Source organism: Lates calcarifer, linkage group LG10 (genome assembly GCF_001640805.2).
Source record: "Lates calcarifer isolate ASB-BC8 linkage group LG10, TLL_Latcal_v3, whole genome shotgun sequence".
Taxonomy (NCBI): Eukaryota; Metazoa; Chordata; class Actinopteri; family Centropomidae; genus Lates; species Lates calcarifer.
In genome coordinates this window covers 3,739,970-3,763,649 of record NC_066842.1, presented here as the reverse complement: position 1 = coordinate 3,763,649, position 23,680 = coordinate 3,739,970, and the positions used below count along the sequence as shown (strand labels likewise).

Here is a 23,680-nt window from a genome sequence, read left to right as displayed (position 1 = left end):
CTCTAGAGCTTTAAAATATTGTTCTCCAAGCAAACAAACAAACAAAAAGGCTGAAGCCGTGCGCTCAGTTTCACATGGAAAAAGTGTAGGGAACTTTTAAGGTCCTCTTCAAGATTTAAAAAAAAAAAAGAAAAAACTGGTCACAGAAAAGTATTGTTGGAGCAGAGGCATGGTGCAGTAGCTCCTCTTGTTGCACTGGAGGCTGCTGTAAACTTTGAATGAAGACCTACAATTTAACATCCACCTGGTTTCTGGTTGAGAAACTGACTCAGTTAGACAGATGAAAAGCTTCATTTTGTTCCAGCTCGGTGTCTGATGAGGCAGAACATGCTAGAAAAACTCTAATAAACTCCTATTCCATCAACAAGTGTGAGGCACCAGTGTAAGATGGTTCACATTGTAAGATCTCCTGGCCTTTCATGCTTGGAGTTACTTAGTGGCTTGAAGCGATGAAGGGGGGGGGGGTAAGCAATTAGTGTGTGAAATAGATATCCTGTGCTTTTTCAGCAGCCAGCCCTGCTCTGCCCCGAGTACAAAGTGTTAGTCTGTCAGCAGTACCTTGACAAGAGGAGAGAGCTCACTGTTGTTTGTGCCTGCCCGGCGACCATCTTGTCTGATTATATGGTGCAGTGACTGGAGGGGGGCTCTGAGGTAGCTGTGTCATTTTTCTCCGGTGACTCAGAGCTTTGAGGAATCTATAAAATTTACATTTGCAAGAACGGCACTTGAGCTGTTTTTTTTTTTTCCTTGTGGTTTTGGCATTAACACTGTCTGGAACGGTAATGCTGCTGTTTAACCATACTGAACAAACTCAACAACACAGATTACTCTGTGACATTTACAGTATTAGTGTTTATTATGAAAGTTGAAATATACATTTTACCTTATCATGGCTTGTGTGTTTTAAGCATTGTTTACACAGACATAATCTTTGTGTTATTTTGGTCCTGACTGTGTTGGATTAGATTGAGATTATTGCCTGAGAGGGGAAACAATCATCTGTAAAATACAATTACATGATAAATAAATATTTTCTCAGTTGCTTTATCAAATTGTCTTTTAAAATTTGTGCCTGTGTCATAAAAACAATCATTTACAGTAGATACAGCAGCGTATTTACAGTGTAGTCAGGAGGAATGTTATGGTACATTTTTAACAAACTCTACATCTGAAGCAGTTAGCTATTTGTTTTAATATAAAACATTGTTAATATGCTTAAGTGTGTACAAAGAAGTGCAGCTTCATAAATAGTTTGAGAACCTTAATAGGGGCAATAAACATACATTCATTTTCTAACACAACAGACCAGTGACAGAAACTAACACACACACACACACACAAAAAGAAGAGTAACTAAGACTGGCATATGGTAGACACATCTGTCATCAGGAAATAGTCTTTGCTTCTTTGTTGGGGACAAAAATATACACTTAAAATTGGCTAATCTAGCCATCAGAGTGTAGACAGTAGTTTGTGTGTACATAGCTCCAGTCTGTGCCTTCCAAGTATTATCATTACCTTTGTAAAAGAAACAAAAACCAAAACTGCTCACTGAACAATAATGTTTCCCAAATAGTGACTCACTCCCCATTCCAAAAGTGATGTATTACCCTGCACCTTCTTTATGATACACAACAGGTATACACAAATACAAAATGCCACAAAACGTTAAATTAAAAAAATTAATCAGATTGATATATGATGAGGAAAAGCAGCAAAACATTTGAGAAGCTGAAACCAGAGAATGTTTAATAATAAAAAAATGACTGAGATGGTTAATTGAAAAAACAAGAAAATGAGTTGACTAATTGCTTGGGATTCTACAAACTGATGCTCAAATGTAAGATGTGAGAGGCACAAACTGGGGCTAGTGCATACAGAACAATAAATTGCAGGGTTCAAACGTCTGTGTCCAGTGGGGGAGGGAAGTCGAGACATGGTGACAGTGAGTCCTGACTGTGTGTGGAGCTAATCCCAGTGTCTGAGTCTGTGTCTGTAATGTCTAGAGGGGACAGGCTGTGTTTGAGTTTCACTGTCTGTGAGACGCTGCACTGAGTCTCAGTTTTCAGAGGGGGAGGACTGGACTTCTCCTCTGTGCTGTCCCCGATTTGCAAAGAGCTCAGCTGGGCAGCCAGCTGCCAGCACTCCTGGTCCTTGGAGACCAGCGTAGTGTCAAAGTACTTCAGCTGCTTGTCTATTTCTGCAGCTTGATTGTGAAGGGACACACCGGTGAAGAGGCTGTGTTTCAGTTCATCCTGCAGCCTCTTGAGTTCGGCAGTGTAGAATGATTCATCTGTCTCACGGGCAATCCAGGAAGCAGCCGCTGCTCCTTCCTGTTCACTCTCCTCATCTTGGTCTGGTGGAAAGTTAGCCCTCCTCAGCTCAGCGTCAATATCCCGAGACAGCTGGAGGATGAGCTCCTGGTGTCTTTGAACCTGCAGCTCAAGCTGTTCAATTCCATCACTGGTGTACAGGTACTCCTGCAGCTGCTCCTCACTGTGTGCCTCCAAACTCTGACCACCTGCCTGAGCCAGTGAGCCCTCACACTCAGCTTCTCTCTGCACTTGTAGTTCAAACTGCTCAATCTCCAAATCCAGGTCCCTCATGCGTTGGATCTGCTCTCGGATGGTGTGGTCCTGGTTGAGAATAAGCTGCACCATCCGGTCAATCTCCTCAGTGCCCGGGGAGCTCTTGCTCTCATTGTGAAGCTTTTCCAGCTTCCTGAAAGCTTTCTTCACCATGCGCTTTTGCTTCTCCACTGGCAGAGACTGAGGGTGCTGCACACGACCATGCTCCCAGCGCTTAGGCCTGGCCCCCTTGGACTTCACAGCCTTCTTGGTGGGCTGAGGCACAAAATCACTGGTTTTGACAAGAACAAACTGGATGAATGGTCTCTGGTCACCCCAGGCATACCAGAGCCTCAGGATTCTGGTGAGAGGAGGCAAGACTCTCTCAAAACCCTTCCACCGCTCAACGAGACAGAAGTCTTTAGGTTCCCCGTGCAGGAGCCGCTTGCTTTCTGGGACTGATTTGTGATCCTCCAGTAATGCCTGAATCATATCTACACAAGTTGTGTGCTTTGTTACTCCACAGACGACCTTCTCCTCGTTGCAGACAGTAACTTGAATCTCCTTTCCTATTGCAGGCTCAGCATCTTTTGTCCTATAGGAAAGAGAGAGGGGAAAAAAAGTTTAGTTATGGCCTTGGAATGAAACATTTAGAAGACCCTTTAACATCCAGGTCTCCCCTCTGTTTGAGGTTGAGGTTGTCAGAATCACCTTATTCCACCATACTGACTGTACTCACACTGTATACATTGTGTGTCCTGTGTGACTTGTTCAAACACTGATATAAATCTATGATATTTACACAGAGTGATAAATCCAAACTCCAGCTCTCCATGAATGGAAATAACCAGAATCCCATTTGTTTTGTTTAGAAACTTTGGGATCTGAACAATGTTTGGTTTCACAGCATGAGTTTGTAATGACTGACCCACTGGCAGGCTGCTGCTTGTTGAGGATTAAACAAAACACAACAAAAGAAGACATTGCACTCATGTTCAGAAAACCCCAGAAGATGAGACTGACTGACTTTACCTCTAGTGCCGCCACCGGATCTAAGTTTATACTTATCCATTTAAATATCTCAACATCTTCTGGGTGGAATGCCACAAAATTGGATAGATATTGGTGGCATCCAGAGGATAAATGAAAAGCTGCGTCACAAGCTCCATCCTACAGCAGCAGTTAAAGAGCTGCAGTTTGAACAACACATACTCTCCCACTCATGCTTTTAGAAATTCTTTCACTATTCTAAGCAGTGTTTTTTTTCATAAATAGGATCTTACTTTGATGGTTTTCCATTAGGTCAATGAGCAGAAAACTACATTCGCTCATTTTGTGCTCCCTCGCTTGATTCTATTAGACTGTTACTCATCGTCTTGCTCATCAGAGATGATCACTTAATGGTTCGGTTCTGAGCTATTTAACCCCAAGGCCCTCATTACCTTTTCGTCTGGACCGTAAAACTTGTTCAAAAATTGACCTCTGATGGGCCGACAATATCCATTTTTTACATGCTTAATGGACCACCGGTAATATCCAGGACCTAATATCCAGTCATCAAATGATAGGCACTAGCAATGCAGACATCCACAACATGAACGAGTAATCAAATAAGCAGATGACATTGCCAGACATTTCAATTTGATTTCAAGATAAAGAATGATGTATCATGTTGTTATTTATGTGAACGATAACAAAATATTAGGAACATTCTGCAGTTCAAAGATTAATTAGGATAATTCTGCTTTACTGTAGCTGACTGCCAAGTTTCTGTCTTAGTGAATGACTCATATTTTAAGTTAAAGCCTACTCTGAAAGCAAACAAGAACATATGACATATAATACTCCTGCAATTATAGACCAGTTCAAGCTCAAAGACACCAGCATAAGATTATCCATGTAATATCATGAAGAGACAAAACTGCAGCTCCTTCTCTGACACTGAACTGCAGACTGAGTTTGTGGGTAGAAGGAATGTTGGTCTGTGGTTTTGCAACCAAACAGACAATACTTCATTAAACTGTTAAACAGTAATAAATCAGAATAATGTGTTTGTAATCCTGGTTAATGTCAGGTTTCATCACCAGTAACTCATCTTAATTGATTTCAGATAGTAAACTCATGACATCACTCAGGGAGTTCAGCTGTAGCTCAGACTTATTCACATTATCTCACATAAGAGGACAGAAACCAAAATGGTGTTCAACCAACACACTGTATTTCAGTTCAACATAAAAAGAAACATGCATCCAAGGATTAGAGCAGAAAAAAATGAAACAAACTTTGTGATTAAAATCTAACACTATAGGTGTTCAGCTGGGATACCAGAAGGTAGATGTTGTTCCTAGCCTTGGCAAACAGCAGAGGCTTTAGATCTAAACTTGCATCTTGTATTCGCTGTGTCTTTATCTGTGAAGATAACCTTGGTTTGCTGCAGCCCACATTAATCACTGAGGGTGGACAAAAATACACATCCTCCGAAGATAATACAGATATTACCCAACTGCAAGCTGACACAAGCAAGTGAGATTTTAAGTATTATTTGAAGTGGAGAACTTCTATGAATTATCTCAGTTTGCAGATTTTACAGACTGATACTGCTGTATTTTGGTTCCCACATGGTGTGAAAACACACAACTGCAGCATTGTGTAAACTGCCAGTGAATAAGGCCTCAGGAATGTGATACATATGCAACAATGCAAGAGCCTGGTTAATGGTTATGGAGACCCTTGGAGACGAACAGGGCAAAGCAAATACCTGAGCTATGTGAAGGCCAAACAAATCCAGCACGCCTCCGGCATTCATAGACAACAACCATGACGACTTTGACCTCAGTGTTTCCAGCTACCACCTACTCAGGAAACGCCGCAAATACTACTGCATGCATGGGAGAGAAGACAGTGGGTGGACAGAGTTAAGGCCACACCTGTGCAATATAATGCAATCTAATACAACGCCTCTGCAACACATAATATGTTTGTACAGCTTACAGCACAATATTTAATTGTTTTTTAGGGGGGGGATAGTTTTACACTGGCTTGCCTGAGCACGTGAGAAACATGTGTATACGGCCATGTCTGAACATACAGGTGAATAAACATGCTCTCTAGACAATTGGGTATTTCAGAGAGGGTGACCCAAGCCCTCAGCTGTGCAGGAAGAGGGTACAGCAAGGCAGGGAAACACCTGTATTTGTCCTAGACCAAAATCACCCATACTCAGACAACATCCTGCCACCACAGTTCAATGGACAGAGAGAGGAAGAGGGAAAAATGGATTCCATACCGGTCACCGCGGCCTGTTTTCAGCTCCACTCTAACGTGAAGAAAGTGTTGACAAATGTGTGACTATGGGGGAATTAACCATACACTGTTTTGATAATGGTAATGATAATGGCTGACAGTGTTAACATGTGTAAACATTTCTCAGGCTGAGCTGCTTTGGAGACGTGTCAATAATTGAATTAATCTTCAACGGGAGGAACAAGGGAGCTAAGCGGCTAAGTGTATGTGGTAAATATAGCTCAACAGCAAAAGGAATAAAACATTCTTATTTCACTATTTTATAACATTAAGTGGAAAAAAACACCCACAGATTTCTGACTATTAGCTTTCTGAAGCTAGGAGTTTTCTCTAAAACTAAATTTGGGCCTAGTTTTACAAACAAGGAGCAGCAACAGCTAACTGTGATGAATGTGCTGAAACACAGGCCAGTCCAGAAAAACAACCTGCAGCATACTTTTCTCTAACACCTGAATGGAACAATGATTCACACAATAGCCACCTAGAAAAATTAAAAACGTGGAACTCTTGGAAGAGTTGAAGAGATTGAGATGTTGTTTACTTCACGCTGGTGTAGAGTGTAGAAAGTCAAATTCCTTAAAACAACAAAACTGTATCACTGGGACTTCACAAAATTGTAAGGGGGGAAAATTGTTATTATTTTCTGAGGACAAACATTGCAATGGGAATGGTGGTATCAGTCTTTGCCAAAACCACTAACACTCTGGAGTCACCTCCCTGGCAGGACATACACAAATACTGCACGCACCATTGGGCTGATTACATCGCAGCTAATACATTCATAAGGGCTGTCACTTTAGGTACCATTTGATATTCATAGCTTGGGATTAAACTGCCATACCAGACGCAACAAATGAGGGTGCCCTCATAGGTCACAGCTTTGGTTGATAAATGACGAAGCTGACACTGATATTGTGATGAATATAAACCTTGAGATTGGAAATGTGCCAATGGAATTAGGACTTAACATGATATATACGTAAATAGAATATTAGAAAATAAAGTTCTTGTGAGAATGGATGCTGTGCAGTGGATAAGACATGCTGGGTTACACCTCAACATTTCACACCTGACTGAACCCAAGAAATCTGAGCAGACCCGTTTGACCTCAGCTTGAACTTAAAGCTGCAATACCCAGTGAGACACCAGACATGTGGGAGGAAGCCACACTTAGATTATATGAATTTCAGTGCATGTTTCTGCGTTGGACGATTACGTTACAGCTCCACTGTGGTGGCATGGCTTTCTTCCATTGTAATACTCATAATGACCACCTTGTAGACATTAACAATTCCCTCTTGTGTCATAAATTTGCAAGCTACAAGTTACCACATAGGACCGCATGCTGGTGGTTTGAGCAAGTCATAACAAATGACAGAATTATAGCTCTTCAGTGTCTCTGCGTGTTTTCGCAGATCAATAACGATACGATAAGGTGATGCAGATATTTCCAAGAGAAACAAAGCTGTATTAGTATATCAGCAAATATATCCTGTAGCCACTGCTGTCAACAGGTTCTGATTTTCCCGCTGTGGGATGATAATTTTGATTATATCCTGATTAGTCTGGTAGTGGTATATATGCAGTGGTAAATTATAGGCTTGCTCTTACAACTGGAGGAAAAAAAAAACTGTGTCAGCTGATTTGAAATTGGCAGATAAGTGAAGTAAACTTGTAAATCTTTTCTGATTGTGACTGTAAAGCTTTGGTTCATCCAAATGCATTTCTTATTCACTTAGATTGGTGTCTACCATTCCAGATAGTTTTGGTTTTATTGCCTGGAGATATCTGTCTCTCTTGTCACCCCATTATAAGGAACATAACAGCCATGTTAGCAGTTCCGAGGCTTTGCCACAGAGAGCCTTTGAGCTAAATGCTACAACATGCTCCCAATGACAATGTTACCATGCTCATGTTTTACAGATCTGTGGTTTATCACATTCACTCATCTTAGTTTAGTGTTTTAGCATGCTACTTAGTACCGAGCACTTAATGTAACACAGGGTGCAGCATGAGCTGATGGGTGGAATTATTGGTTAAAGGACCACTAAAGTTGTTGTTGTTAAGATGATAAGCTTGTATTAGCATTTCTTAAACTAATTAAAGTAGCTGTGTTTTCAGACAGACCACCATACAGCTTTGAATTTACCCATCATATTTAGGAAAGGTTTTATCTTCCCTGTGTGTCATTGAGTGTACGATGCAATAGAAAACCACTGAATCATTCAACTAAAGTTAAAATGCACAACACTTTCCTCACAAAACAGAGCTATATTAGATGTAGAAAGTATATATGTAGTGTTTTTTGTGTCTGGTTTGTATAATTGAGGAAGGATACACTGAGGATAAGAGAGAAACTACCCAGTGCTGGACAGGAGATGCTTCCTCTCGCTCTTATCTGAGAGAGGATGAGGGATCGGTGAGGAAATAACATCACTTTTCTATTTGGATGTTGATCTCTGGGATGATGACTCCTCTGATAGGCATCTGTGAGCAGAGACACAACACACCCCTTCCCTTCTCTTCCCTTCCTCTGTGAAACCACCCACTCCTCTTATTTTTCTTCCCCCTGAGCAGGTCTGTGAATCACCAAATGAGCTTTTGCTTAGTGAAACTAAGTGACTGACTCTTTCAACACAAATGGTATCTTTTTTTTATGACTTGCCGTGCCCTGCTAATTTATATTGTCCAAAGAATTTCAGCAGCTAATTGTTGCTGCACACAATGCTGTCACGCTGTAATTGTGGCTCAGAGCAAGATTAAGTGGAAGTGGTCACTAGATTGCTTTGGTCACACATGTCACTGACTGGCAACCATTTAATTTCAGTATATGCTGTTTCACTATAGGATGCTAGTGTGACGCACAGGAGCCCTTGATGATGCACTATGACGGTTTGACGGCATTCAACAAATGTTGTCAGCTGTAATCATCGCCACATTTTAAGTTTTATTTTGAAACTTTGCGAAGGTTTTGATGTTTGACTGCAGCTCCACAACAGCTTCATCTTGTCATTCTTTAGCAAACACACAGCTTAATGTCTCAGCGTGAGCAGGAGCCCGTCTCTGAAATCAAGCGTTTGACATATCAACAGATCTAAACACTTGAGGTAATTATAGGTGCCGCAATAGTAATTACTATGCTACATGAAAAAAAAAAGACATCCACTGGAGACAGCTTTAGTCAGACTGTTTGAAGTTATCAGAGATAATTCATCTCACCTCTGTGTAATGTGAAAATACATCCATTCTGTTACTGGTGCCACTGTCAAAGAGTTTTCGCAGTAATTTAGTATAAACGCCTGTTTTATTTCAGAAGTTAATCCAAACCCTTTCCCACTGAGTTTGCTGGTAAATGAGAACCTTGATAAGTAAACTAATGAAAATACTTCTTCAACCACAATTAAAACCTTCCTGATCCTGGTCTTGGCAGCATGAATCCTGCCTGCACCCTGCAAGGGATTGGATCATGACCTAGATACTCCAAAAGAGAAACTCTGTTTACCAACTCTGCACAGCGAGAGTCTGCAGTCAACAATCCAAATAGAATTTCTGCACCAATAACAGAGGCTAGTTTGTGCCTTGGTGAATCTTATTTTCCCACATTTTCAAAGCTGAATCCCAGCTGCAGCCAGGGGTATATCAAAAGGCAAAGCTCGCCACTTAAGGAAATTGCTGGAGCAAATTACACAAGTGTTGATGACAGGATCTCTCTCAACCTGCAGTGAGAACGTTCTTTGACTCTGGTGTCCCAGATGAAACGACTATTACATATAACACCTTCGAAGTAATTACAGAGCAGGAGAAGGTCAAAGCTCCCATGAGATGATGTACTGTGTACTTTGACACTGATGAGAGAGCCACTATAAAAGGGCATATTTAGTCAAACTTTCCATAATTGGGGAAATATAACACCTACGGCTAAGAAAACAAGTCATACAGTTTTTGTTTCATGAAAGTGTCAATAATACACCTGTGTGGATTAAAAGGTTTGTGTTACAGGTTACATCCAGTGCCCTCTGCCTTTCAGAGGTATATCTGTCAAAATTGATCAGTATCCCTATTATTGAATGTTCCTTGGAGATTTATTTTGTGTCCTCGTGGTTCTTAATGGTAGTAAATGGTACATGTTTCTAACTCTAAGGTTTAGTTCTTATGGTCCATGTAGAACAACCTGCAGTTTCCTTATAATATTGCCGCTGAAGCAAAACTGTACCCCTAATTTAGTCTCTTGAGCAGCTCAGTCTTAAGATGCGCACTGCTTTGAGCGGCAATTCTCCCTCCACAACAGTTCAAAACGGAGAGCTCTTTGAAACCGAACTTGAAAGACAAACCATACACACACACACGCACACACACATATACACACACAAACAGATTTCCCGTCAAGAAACCTCACTCTCATCAAATTACCTGTTTTTCAGTCGAGCTTTCAGGAAGTTTTTCCCAAACGGAGCCATGACTCAGGAGCGCGAGGAAATAAACCACAATCCGAAATAAGTTACAGTCCCCGCATGACAGGACGTCGGACAGTTTGTGGTGAGTTTCAGAAAAGTTGAGGGTGTCCCGACTGCAACTCTGTCCGCCGCCCCATCCGAAAAAGCGGAGGGAGGTGTTTCCCCAGACTGTACTGAGATTTATTGGTGAAACTCTGCCCCCTTCCACCGACACGAACAACCAGAGAAACTCACACAGAAAAAAAGACACAGGTAGAGATTACCTCTGTCTTTTATTTGTTGTGGCAATTCAGTGAATAACGTAAAAAAAAAATCATTTTGAGAAATGAAACAAAACAAAAACCGATCAGATTAAACTCACTATTTATGGAAAGTTCATAAAAGAATAAGATTATTAAGATTACACAGAAAGTGCAGAAGTCCCATTAGGAATATATTCACTTTAAAGATGAGAAATGACCTGTTTGAAAGTTATGACAAATCCTTACATGTACAGATGTTATTAAAAGGATATGTAGTATAGAATATATTGGTCATTACACACGGTGAACAGGTTCAGTCCTGCGGGTTGGTTTCATTTATCAGGCTACAAGTGATGTTAAAATATGATATGGTCTCAGTGAGCTGCAGCACAGGACCTGCAAGAAAAAACTGAACCTCTTGGGGTTTGGAATCTTTCCTGGAATCAAATGACAAAGATGAATTTCAGACATAAGAGGAATGCAGCCTGTTTTAACTCCAGACTGTTGTTCATGCATGAAATATCTTTTGCAGAGCACATACGTTTTGAAGTTGTTCCAACTGTGATGTTTACTGTACATTAAAAGGAGTCAACTCTCTGTGGGGACCAATTAAGAAACTAAGGCTAATTTACAATACACTGCACCACTATACTTTATGGTTTCAAATCAAAGTCAAACTAGCACATGCACCTTGAGACAGACAGCAGAAGATGTGAAACTCTCAAATCTCTGATGTGATATTATTATATGTAAACACTGCATCATCTTCATTCTTTATTGGTTTTACATGAGGTAGGCTATCTCTGGGTTCCAGACAAGAACCAGCATTAGAGTAAGAGAATCAAAAGATTCAGAATTACAAAAAACAAACAACAACGACAAAAAATCAAGTATTGGGTGAGGATCAAAAATAGATCCTTGTGGGACTCCATAGGAAAAGTACAAAACATATTTATCCCATGCTGAAGAAAAAAAAATCTCACCTGTGGTGCACAGAGCAGATGTGTTTATTCAAATTTTGCTTGTTCAGAATCTAGTTCTGAATTTCAAGGAAAAATGAAGGAATGAACTCAGCTTTTAAAATGACATGGACAAGAGGTCGTTTTTAACCGCACAGAAAAAAACTGAAATTTGAACATCTACAATTCACTGATGAAAATCATGTGGACACAAAGTGTGAGTCTTTGTTGTGCGTGCTCCCACCACATCACCCCTGCATCCTGTCCCTGGGAGACAAGAGCAGAAATAAACCTCACACTGTGTTCATTCATGAGGTGAAATAACCAAATCTCCCAAACCCTGACGCAAGAACCTTTCGTCTCGTGATGCTAAAGTGACGTCTGATAAAATAATGACACAGTGACAGGAGGGAAAGGAAATATGAGGAAAGCAATAGGTGGATGGATGGATGGATGGAGCAGGCTGAGTTAGTGAGTGGGTAGGTGGGGGTGGGTGGGGGGTAGTGGTGGTGAGAGATCCTCTGACATCACATTGCCTCTTATAAACTGAGGGAATGGAGCCCAGTGCACCTCACATCCAACCAGAAAACTGCAAGGAAGGGGAAGCATTGCCTAGAGCTAGGAGAGAAGAAGAAGAGGAGGAGGAAGAAGAAGAAAAAGAAGCAGCATCACTCCTCATTCCCTCATCAGCCTCTTTATCTGTCTGGGTTTGACCCTTAACCTTATGGACTAGATTCTTCCTCAGGTGAATTCTTCAGTGTGGGATCCTTTTGTTGTTTTTGTTTGTACTCTCATCAAGATGCAGGCACAGTTAGCGTGTATGCTTCTCCTCTGTTTCACATATGGTGGACTTTGTACAGGTAAGCACTGGGCAGGTTTTGCATGTGTGCATCATTTTATGATTTTATCATTTATCAGGAACTTAATTCATAATATCAAAGCAGATAAAAAGCCATGGCACTCAAGTAAATTATATAACTAGTCTGGCCATTTGCCTCTGACACAACTTACTGTATGCAACAGGTGCATCATTTTAGTATTTAAAAACAGGACATTCTAAATCATGGAAATGTTTCTGCTTTTCAAATATGAATATACTTTAAAGCTTGTTTTTACAGCTCTTAAGGTGGTTACTCCTTTTTACTGGTCTCACAGTTCATTAAAGATATGGGACAATATATATATTCCTTCAATTTAAGACATTTATTTCCTCTCAAGTTAGAGACTCTTATAAACTCCTTTTCTTCAATGATCCAATGTAATGATGCCTCATTTAAATGTTTTAGAGCCTCTAAATAAACCACAGAGAAGTAAACAATTCTTTTAAATAGATTCCAAATTGTGATTTATGTCCCTTTAAACAGGCTGCAGTAAACCTCCAGTCTGTGAATTGATAGTATGTCACCTGTTGAATATTTAAAGTCGCCTACCAACATATAAGACTGACGATTAGGTTTATTTCATAAAGATGATGAAAAGGTCTAAATGCCAGTTGATACATCTGATGAACTGATAAAGATCACTCATATATCAGGACTGATTTAACTGCTGATTAGATCTGAATGAGGGTTATATTTCCGTGTTGCCTCTAACTCACAGATGTCGACCAGGAGCAGCGAGCACTAGAAGAGGAGCTGCTCAGCAGTCTCTTCACTTCTAAGGTATGGGGTCTTCTCTTTTTTTTTTTGCACCTGTGACATCAGAGACAGGGTGTCAAAAAAGCTTCAACCCACCTGGTCAGTTAGTGACCCTTCACATCCCTCTGCCCGACTCCACACACAGGCCACCCAGCTGTTCTTTCATGAAATCTGGATCACAGCCTCACCTTTTGGTTGTGTTCACGCTGTGTGGGATGAAAAATGTATTACAAGAGGCTTTTTGTGTCACTCATGGCTAAACCTGTTTTTGGATTGATTTTGTTTTAACTGGAAAAGAAATTAAGTCTTTTTTTTATTCTTTCAAAGGCGTAGAGTGAAATAAAAATACCTAACACACCTCACTTGCTTCAGTTGTGGGCATAAGAGAATAAGAGCTGAGGCTGAGAGAAGTTATTCAGCTGTAACTCCAAGATTTTTATCAAATCTATCTGGTGCTGTGTGCTGAAGGCCAGGCAAAGCTGAGGGATGGAGCCGGTGAGAGTGGGACTAGAGGCTCGAGGAGACGGATGGCAGAGCCTAATAGGATTCAGATGGATCTGACAGCATCATAACGACACATCTTCGTCCTCTCTGTCTTTGATAAATAACCGTGGTGCTCGTATGGAGACGTGACGGTGACAAATCAGCCATCTGATTCATTGCTGCTGATGCTCCCTGGTTGCTCAGGGGTGATGATTGTAATAATAACTTGCTGGATGACTGAGAGCGCTTGAGAGGCAGTATTGTAGAAGATACTTGTGGTTTTATCTCAACAATATACATGATCATTTTTAAACTAAATTGATTGACCTGCTTGTTCACTGCCATTTTTTTCTGATCAAATGCAGGCAGTAGATTTCCCCCTGGTTTTTATGTCTCTATTGAACATGATTATTCTACAGCCAGGGCTCATTTGTTAGTCTGGTCAGTTTGGTAACGACCTTTGCGCTCTCTATCATTAGTTGCCTACAATGTTGGGATGTAGATTGGGCTTCTCAGTAATTTTAAGTTGGTTATTGTGAAGAGTAATGAGTTAAATTAAGAATTTTGATTTGGCTGGAGCGGCTCAGTGTTGGTGCTTCAGTTATTAAGCCAGTCACTGACAGAAAATTCAATATTCACTCACTGGATTACATAGAGGATCCCTGCATTAACTGTTCATTAGACTCCTCAAAGTTAGTGATTTACTACCGTTAGGAGCAAAGATCCTGATGAAGCTTCATAAAAAACAGCCCTTCATGTGACCTTTCTACACAATTAAACCCACACCTGTCCCCGATCACTTACTTCATTTAAAACTAAATGAAAGCCACTGAAGTCTTCGATGCATGGTTGATTTCTAAATGTCAGTAGTGGCTTATGTTTGGTCCCTGGTGTGTTGTTCATTTGATGTCTCTACAACTGTTATTACATGTCCCCCCCTGGCAAACAAAAGGAACCTATATTCGACTCGACTCCTGTCTTTACAACATCAGAGGAGACTGTTTTCTCTGCTGCCCATAAAAGATGTGAGCAAAGTGAGTCTTGGAGGGCTTGTGGCTGTTTGCTGTAACTTAGGAGTGACAATGTTTCCTTGCCCTCTGAATCTCTCCATCATCCTCAGTGACACCCAGAGGTCTTTGCGGCAATGTGTGCGAGATCGCCGGCCCACGTACGCGATTGCCCCGGGGGCCCTTCTCCATCTTAAAGCGCTCAAACTAGATTATAACACAGGCAGCTGCAGCGAGATGAGGTTAGATGTGAAATAAATATAACCCTGGGTGTCTGGTGCCCAAGAATGGTTAAGAAATAGCACACATATATCTTAACATGTGGCAGTCTGCATCATTTCAGTGTAAAGTGAAAATGTGAAATGCAGCATCCTCAGTGCCTCTTAAAAGGAATTGCCACAGCCTTTACTGCCGCAGCGGTACACGTAGAAAAAAACATTTAGATAAGAGCTCTGTGAAAGAAATGGAATAATCTGGGGTGGGTAAATGGCTCATCAAGGCAGGCTGCCTTTAGTGCATCTATTCATAAAACTATGAAAGGACCAACAATCAAATCAGTATTCTTAACTGAATTATAAAAGGCACAACTTAACACACGAAACATGAGATTCAACATCCCCCTGTGTTCCCTCTTTGCAGATGAAACAGAATAAGCAGGGTGCCCCCTACTGGCGCGTGTCTCTCGCCAACCTGTGCAGGATGGTGAGCGGCCTGCGGCAGGAGTCGTGGAGCGGTGAGGAGCAGGAGGATGGCGAGATGAGGGAGGGGAGCCTCCAGCTGCTGGAGGAGCTGTACAGCCTGCAACACATCTGCAGAGCGCTGCAGAGCCGGGAGGAGAGGGTGAGACAAACACACTCACTCACACACAGGCAAACAGTGAAGAAGAATTCATCCTGTAGAGACTTAATCGGCACATCTTTTTTTCATGTCTGCTGCCACATAAGATGCTAGAAATGAGTTGTTAGATTTTTCTCTTATCCATGACAGTATTTGCAAAAGGAAGAGTTTCAACAGTAAAACGTAGGGTCATGAGTTAGAGTACTCCTTGGTGAGTAAATTTTCTTTGCTATTAGACAGTCTCACCTCACATACTGAGCTTTTAAAATTAGGGCTAATCCTAAAAATGGTTTATTTGTTAATCAGTAGTCGCTTGGTGAGATTGACTTTTGCAAAAAGAAAAACAGAAACAAAACAAACATAAGCCTAAACACACGTACAGTACACACACTCACATAGACAGAGACACATACAAGGCTTACTCTAAATCTCACATCTCACAAATACACACTCTTCACACACACACACACACACACACACACACACACACACAGCCCATCCATCTTTCGCTGTAAACACACCTCATTAAATCTCCTCCCCTCCTCCTTGTCTCTTTCCTCCTCCCCTCAATCATTTTCCTTTCACTTTCAGCTCATCAACTGGCAGCTTTTCTCTCTCTCTTTTTTTTAAAATCTTAACACAGTGACTGCAGATCAGCACCTGTTTTGCCATGCATGGAAGCACAGAGCTCGTTTAATCACAGCTACACCGGTGTAGCCGGCCATTACCCTGCCACTCAGCAGCAAAACATGTGTTTGCCTGCCATTTCCTCCTTGTCGTGTGACACTCACCCGCCACCCTGTGTCTCTCTGCCCCTGAACAGCTACTCCACGACTCTCTAGAATATTTAGAGGAGAACAATGACACTCCGCTGAAGCGAAAATCACCCTACATCCTGAAGAGGCAAGCAGCGCACACCACCAAGTCCCGGAGGCCTTACATCTTAAAACGAAGTACAATTTACTGACAACCATCTCCCAGAGGCCGAGATGCTGTTTAAGGGACAAGACCATATACTTTCTGTGAAGATGTGATTGTGTTTCTTTTCTCTCTCTTCCTGTAGCTGCAATGTTTTTTCTTTCCCCATTGTTGTTTTTATCCAGTCAGACCCTTGGATCGTACGTTCAGCACTGAGGCCTGTCTGTGTTCTGCTCCTTTCAAATATAGGTCCTGAAAATAAAATCCTGAGCATCAAACAAAATGTGTATCTCTGAGAAACTATATTTATTTACTCTATTTCTTCTCTGCACACTAAGTCTATTTTGTTTCAGGATATGATTAAAGGATTCATGATACAAAACCAGTGTGTTGTGTCAAATCTTTTCTTTCATGTAACGACTTGTGTAAGCCAATCTACCAACCTTACAGGGCGTAAATACCACTGACGACACTGAGGTCATGTCCTTGACATTGTTTCTGAGAAGCTGAGGTTTTAAGCACTAGAGGAGGCGTTTACATTATATATGTCCACAAATTGTAGTTGGTGTTTTTTTTTTTTTTTTTTAAACGTTGGGTTTACATTTTTCTTGCCCCACATTTTGAATCACACTGCAGTTTGGTGGTCTCTCTCCCTCCTCTATGTCTTCATGAAAGAGGTTCTTAGAGAACTGTTTGAATGCCAAAAATCTCTCCTGCAGATTTTCCTGCCAAATCTGTAAATGAAGCTAAAAAAGACCAGCAGTTGCTTTCAGTTTGATAATCTGGAAATTAGTGCAATAAGGATTTCTTTATGTTAAAATTCAGCACATTTTAATATGACTGGGTCAGTGTGTGCTCTTATTAGTATGTACTGTGGTGAACATTTTTCAAAAGGGCACATAAGTCATTTCAGCGTTAGCAGATAAAACAGACTTTTGACTGCAGTGAATGAGAGTCTCGGCCTTGATAAATGGCAGTTTCATCTACAAATCAAAGTGCTTTGGTGTCCTCCTTTGAAACTTGGCTCTTAACCCTGACAGCCAAAAATCCTGGATGAAGTGCAGCACACCGAGCTGCACAGTTTATACTGTGAGCCAGTGAGCAGGTGAGGTAGAACTTTGATTTTCGTTTTTAAGAAAACGATAAGTACTCTGAGTTCCTCAGCAGACGCTTGAATATGTTTAATTAACACAATACATTCTTTTTTGATTGTATCTGTGTGTGTTCATCTCTCCCTGAAGCTCACTCATCTAACCAGCTGCAGTAATTGCTGCCACAGGATTTGCTACAAATAACTTGTTTTGTTCTACCTGAACGGTTTCGTTAGACTTGTCAAGATGCGTGAAGTGATACATCAGAAGGCACAAAAACTGGATCTCACTCACGCTGTGATCAGCCCTTCAAAACCACATATTAAAGTGGTCAAACTTACTCACTCAGTATCCTGCAAAATCTGAACTCAGTCCAGCCACAGGGTGCTCACAACCACTAAGTGTTTTTTAAATGATATTTAAAAATGTTGAATCCAAATACTTGAATCAAGCATTCTACAGAATTTTGAAAATACTCTGATGATCATTTTTATTCCATCTACACAGACATCTCAAAATAGAACCTTGAATCAAAGATTAATGCCATGGGTTTTCCAGATTTTGTAACATTCAACATATACTTTGAAATAAGTGGTAGAGCAACTAAATTATAGTGCAAGAGCAGACTGATGAGCTATAATAAAGTGGCATTTGGGGCTTTGCTAAGTTTTGTGAAAGATCAAATTCAGCTGTATTATCCAATAAAGTTACTACCCCCTCATCTCCAGGGGTCAGTGCACCCAAATCCCCAAACACATTTTTTGGTGGTAGCAGGCCAAGCCAATATTCTGGGTCTTACAGGGGTGCTGAGGTTTTGTATCTCCAAAAACAACACTCCAGTTACTGGGGATAATCCACAGACCTCACTGTGAGCTGCTTTTCAGTGGGACTATTTCTCTTGGTAGAAAAAGGTTCCAATGAAAACTTCAAATGTAATTTTTCAATTCTTTGAGCATCAGAAAAGAAAATTACATTCACCTCCATTGCAGTGGGGTGACAGCAGAAATCTCAGAGACAGATAGCTTTAAACATCAGCAGGGGGAACTTAATCTGACTGCCTCTCTAGATACCATTGGATCCCAAGAGAATCAGTCCTTTAATATGAAAATGTTAAGTGTTTTTCTAGGTTCTATATCAGATGAATCAATTCAATTTTCTAATGCGTATGAAGTAAAAAGCAAAAATAACCTCTGAGCTTCAGCAGAAGAGTTGACAAATGATGTAGTTCAGGCAACGTTCAGGTCAGCAAGTGTGGACACACTTACATGATATCTCATTTAATCTATTTAGTCCAGACTGACCCAGACTACACTGATAGCATAAAATCATTTGTAGCTGTCACTGCTCTTGTCTTTTATTAAGTCCAGGTAGAAGCTTATCCAGTTTGGCAAAATTACAAAACTGCTGTTAAAGATTTCCCTCAGCAATTACTGCTAATGTGCCTGAGTTACATGTTTGCATCTAAAATCTCCAGGAAGCTTTAGGTGAATCTTGTTGAATGTGTCAAATCATTTGTAGCAAGAAAAGGGCAAATGTCACGTAAATAAAGGTTCAAAAATATCATATAAGCAGCCTCCATTGTTATTCTTCTCATATCAGTGACCACCAACAGTGTATGTGCCCATCACAGGCAGCGGATGGCAGTGTTGTTTAAGTAGTCCCTTGGCCTGATCTACAGTGTGAATGACTGCAGGGTGTCACAGAAATACATGTATCCCTGAAGGCAGAAGAAGAGCTTATTGAAAGAAGGAAAAACAGGAAAATGGCAAAAGAAATAAGAAGTTGAAAGAAATAAATTCTGGAGAAAATCTTGTCCAACAAAAACAGAAACTGATGTTTTCTATGGTCCAGTGTTAATTTTAACTGTTATTAAAAGAAAAGATCTTGTATGTCTGCAACTTCCTGCTTCAAACTGAACAACATTTGTTTCTAGAGGAAGTGCAGTACAACAACAGCCTTGAAATGGTTGCTGCAAAAGTTGGGAGTTAATGAAGTAAAACTCTTCAGAGAAAAACAAATCAAGAAAATTTTATCCCAAAAAGTTAACGTAACCGCACTAATATTAAGATGAAATCTCTAACCAGTGACATTTGCTAATGAGTTTCCGTATTAGTTTAACATGTCTCAGTAAGCATCCAACAAGTAATCAGAGTCGTGCAACATGGATTTTAAATGCATGTTTAACACAAATGATGCCAGTGAAAAGGTCAGTGTAATCTGTGGCTGTGTGATGTTTCTATTTGGCCTTTGACTGAGAATATATTAATTGAGTGAGACCTTTAGACTAATTTCCTTTGTGCATATTCAATTAGAGACAAAGCAGCTTTGTTGATTGCGTACTACGTTCCCATCTAACTTCATACATCAAAAAGTAATTTTAAAAAATGTAATTTTTTTCATAGTGGAATAACTGAAAGCAATAATAGCAAATCATTATTTGCAAGAACATTTTCCTTTTGTTATTTTTGAAAAACTTTAAAACCTCTCTGATTTCTTAAAGGTCTGAAAATCTCACCAGGGAGTTGGTTTTTATAGAGTCATTTTGGCTTTTCTCTCCCACAAATTAAAATCTATTCTCTGTGTCCAGAATTAAAGGGATGAATCACATTCAGGACTACAGGTGCCCATAGCAGCAGATGTTGGACATCTCTTGAATACTTTACCCCACTCTAAGGATTAGGGCACCCCCTTGACAACCCTAAACGTAAGTCTAAGCCCTCTTTTTGTTAGATGTACACATGAAGATTAACTACCAGCAGGTGGCAGTACAGTACAAAACTCATCAAGACTTTGGGTTGATGAAAAGGGCCAAGACAGTAACAGTATCGCTTCAGAGAATAACTTCTTTTGCTTTTCCTCCGCTGAAATAAATCTGAATAGTCTTTTTGTATTCTGCCTAAATAATCTCCAGTCAGAATAAAGAAAACTGTTCCTGCCATAATGTAGTATTCCTACTCTCGTTAATATGAATCATCTGCAACCTAGTATATTTAAAATACCCATTAAAAAGTGACAGTATGAGGCTTCAGTCTATTTCAGATTAGCTACAGTGTCAGTGTGAGCTACAGTAACTGTGCCTTGAACTGGGCCCAGATCACTGAGCTGCTTAAACGGAGCTGCAGACTCTTAAATGCAATGGTACTGCAAAATGCAGAAATGTGGTAACAGTGATCATCCTGCAACTGAGAGGTCATAGGCTCGATCCTCACAGCAACCAATCTGTTCCCATTAATGACAATGGATTTACAGTTTTGCAAGTAAATATGGCTGAAGTCATTTAATGAGTAAATTAACTTGTGATCTGCAGCAGTTACAACACCGAACCATAATTAGACAGCAACTTGGAAAAACAGCCAAGCCAGTCAGAGCTTTGTAGATGGGACTAAGAATGGAGCTGTCGTCTTTCTGTGCAAAAGCCTGAAAAATATTGACAGAAAAATTGATGAGCGAAGCAGCTGAACAGGCTGTCGCAAAGTCAATTTACAGAACTATTAGAATGGCATCTTTATTTTTTTATTAGCTGCTTCTAGAAATCTACTGATGGAGTCTGACACACAGACAAAATAAACCAACACCATAATAATATTTATTGTTGTTAAAAGATGTGTTTAAATCTTTGATTGTGATCAGCTGACAAACATAAAAAGTGTGTCTGCATTTAGTCTTTGTCTGTACTGTCAATGTAAAAACAAATACAGATTGGTCCTTTGAATATTAATAATATTTGAACATACTGTATGTCTACATGGACTTCCAATAACTGGACCAATTTCTATTTGGAAAATGAAATAGAAAAATGCATCAGTAGTTATTTGCACATTGATGGCTTTAACACACTCCCTTTGCTGAGTATTGGCCAAACATATGTGAGGATACAACTCTGGCTTCACAACAGGCCTCACATTGGAGGAATGCAATTTATCATTATCTCAACATCAGAGCAGATCTGTCAGTTTTTGCAAATTTGCAGGCTGCCTCAGCAGATGTCTATCAATATAACGACTCCTGTGACCCCGAAAAAGGTTCAGGCTTAGCACGCCTCCCACATCCACAGGACAAATTACACCCTGCGTGAATTAATTCAACTCCATTAAAAACCTTCATCGACATCTGCCGCTGCAGCGATGCTTGGGCCTGCTTGTCTTGGCCTTTCTCCAGCCGGACGCCTCTTCAATTTAACTCCAATTTGGAGTTGGTGGATGTTGGCTGACAGTTTGAAACTTCTCAGTGGGATGCTGATGAGCGTCTTCAGTCCTGCTAAAGGAAAGTCATTCTCTCATCTGGACAGCGTTGCAAATTGCGTAAAAAGCCAGTCCGATCAAGATAATGGCTTGTGAAGGAATGAGATTAGCTCCCTTTGTGAGAAATCTGATTGTGTGGATGGGACGGTGGCATAACAAGTGCGACCTTGTTGCAGGGGGCCGGCCGAGAAAGTAATTAGGCCTCACATATGGGCAGCATTACTGAAGCCTTCAGCAGTGGCAGTGAAGGGACAAGCCATGTCGGAGCTGTTTATTGTCACAGGTGAGGCTGTCATTGGCATTTGTGAATAATGGCCCCTGGTTTATAAGCAGATAAAGACAAACTGCAACAAAAAAGAGACTCAACACTCAGTTCATTCAAGGTGTTTTAATTCCAAAATGATCTTTCTGATGCCTGTTGATAACATCAGTGTTTCCCATCCTAACAAACAGTTGACTATGTTGTCAGCTAAAAAGAGATTTGATATCTCAGACCTCTGAATCACCACTCACTTCTCCAGTGTTGTCACTGATTCAAAGAGGTCAGGTTTTGCTCTGGTGACTTGTTTAAAGTGGATTTATATTTCAGTGAAATACTGTCTAACCTCAGAATTGCTGTGTGGTAATTTTATTATAGGTGTGCACCACAGAAGCACAAAAGGCTGTTCTATGGCCCTGGGGTTAGTTGTTTGGCCCAGTTGATAATCCAGCTTTGGTCACTGGCTGTAAGGATAACACACGTGGGTCAAGCGTGTACAGTTTTCAATAAATGTCTTGATTATTTGTCTTGAGTTAATTAAACACAGCCTCCTCTTTGTTTCTTTGTTAATTGTCAATGTTGAGGCAGTGATAAAGCCCTCTGAAGCATCCTGATAAAGAAAAACAATTGGCTTGGTTGAGGAAACTCATTTTGCATTATGGAAATCATCGTCTCATCTTTTATTTTCCTACATCGTAACACCGTGTCATGTGTTATTGCCCATTAAACAAGCAAATTGTCACTGTATATACTGCCAACCTCTGCACACGTGGCATTAGTTATGCTAATTGTATGCTGGCAGTCTCATTGTTGACTAAAAATAACATCGGTTCTGCCTGACATGTCGATCACTATTGAAGAAGGCAAAATCAATCCTCCCCCAACCGAAAAGAGCTAACAAGAGGGCAATACCAGACCGAATCAATGACTGAAACTGCCATTCACTCTTTATATCAAGGTAGAGATTTGCTTACCCAGTAGCTCTTGCAATGTTGCAGTCACTTTGGCTTCTGAAATAAATGAATAAATAATGACGTTAAATAGAGTAAATAAAGCAATAATCAGATATGTGAAATCTTGAATCTGTCATCTACTGGCCTGGACAGCCTGCTGGATATTGGAGGGTGTTTTCATCTATGTGAGGCTCTTTCATGTTTGTTATTTTGAGAATCTCATAGTGGAAATGTACAGAAAGAGCTAAATTACAGGCCTTTCAGACCAGCAAAGTATCCTCTTTTACACTGCTGCAAGGCTCTGTCACTGGCCTCATTATATTGATTGTACACATGGAGGCTGATGTGTGTGTAGTCCACATGCCTCTGTCTGTGGATTTTATCTTTCTCGTGGGAGAAATGAGAAACAACCTTCAGATACTGAAAAGGGAGACCTGGTATTATGTGACAGAGAAACCAACAAGCTTGCCGCACTGTGGCACTCTGCTGGAGTTGCTCAGATCTCATCTACCTCTTTTTGAAATTGCTGACATAACAGGTTTACATGAACACACATGCATAGAAATGATTGAGTGGCTGTGCCTGTACATACACGCCATGCATCTACATCTTCGTCGTCTGAAGAGGCATATAATACGAGCTTGATTCCCACAGACAGACTGATCCCCCACTCTGTGGCGTGCCCTGACATTATAAACAGGCTTCACGAGGAAGACGAGCCTCAGTAAT

The 23,680-nt window shown here is 40.6% G+C and overlaps 2 protein-coding genes across 2 annotated transcripts; one reads left to right on the top strand and one right to left on the bottom strand.

Annotated features, from left to right (window-relative positions):
- Positions 1 to 824: 824 nt before the first annotated feature.
- On the bottom strand, positions 825 to 10,517 carry rassf9 (Ras association domain family member 9). Its single transcript, XM_018672583.2, has 2 exons — positions 10,281 to 10,517; positions 825 to 3,162 (listed from the first exon to the last, which is right to left on the bottom strand). Exons 1-2 carry the CDS (start codon positions 10,325 to 10,327, stop codon positions 1,899 to 1,901), a joined length of 1,311 nt encoding a protein of 436 aa, XP_018528099.1. The 5' UTR covers positions 10,328 to 10,517; the 3' UTR covers positions 825 to 1,898.
- Positions 10,518 to 12,065: 1,548 nt separating this feature from the next.
- nts (neurotensin) lies at positions 12,066 to 16,793 on the top strand. Its single transcript, XM_018672582.2, has 4 exons — positions 12,066 to 12,385; positions 13,125 to 13,186; positions 15,292 to 15,492; positions 16,313 to 16,793. Exons 1-4 carry the CDS (start codon positions 12,325 to 12,327, stop codon positions 16,454 to 16,456), a joined length of 468 nt encoding a protein of 155 aa, XP_018528098.1. The 5' UTR covers positions 12,066 to 12,324; the 3' UTR covers positions 16,457 to 16,793.
- Positions 16,794 to 23,680: the final 6,887 nt, after the last annotated feature.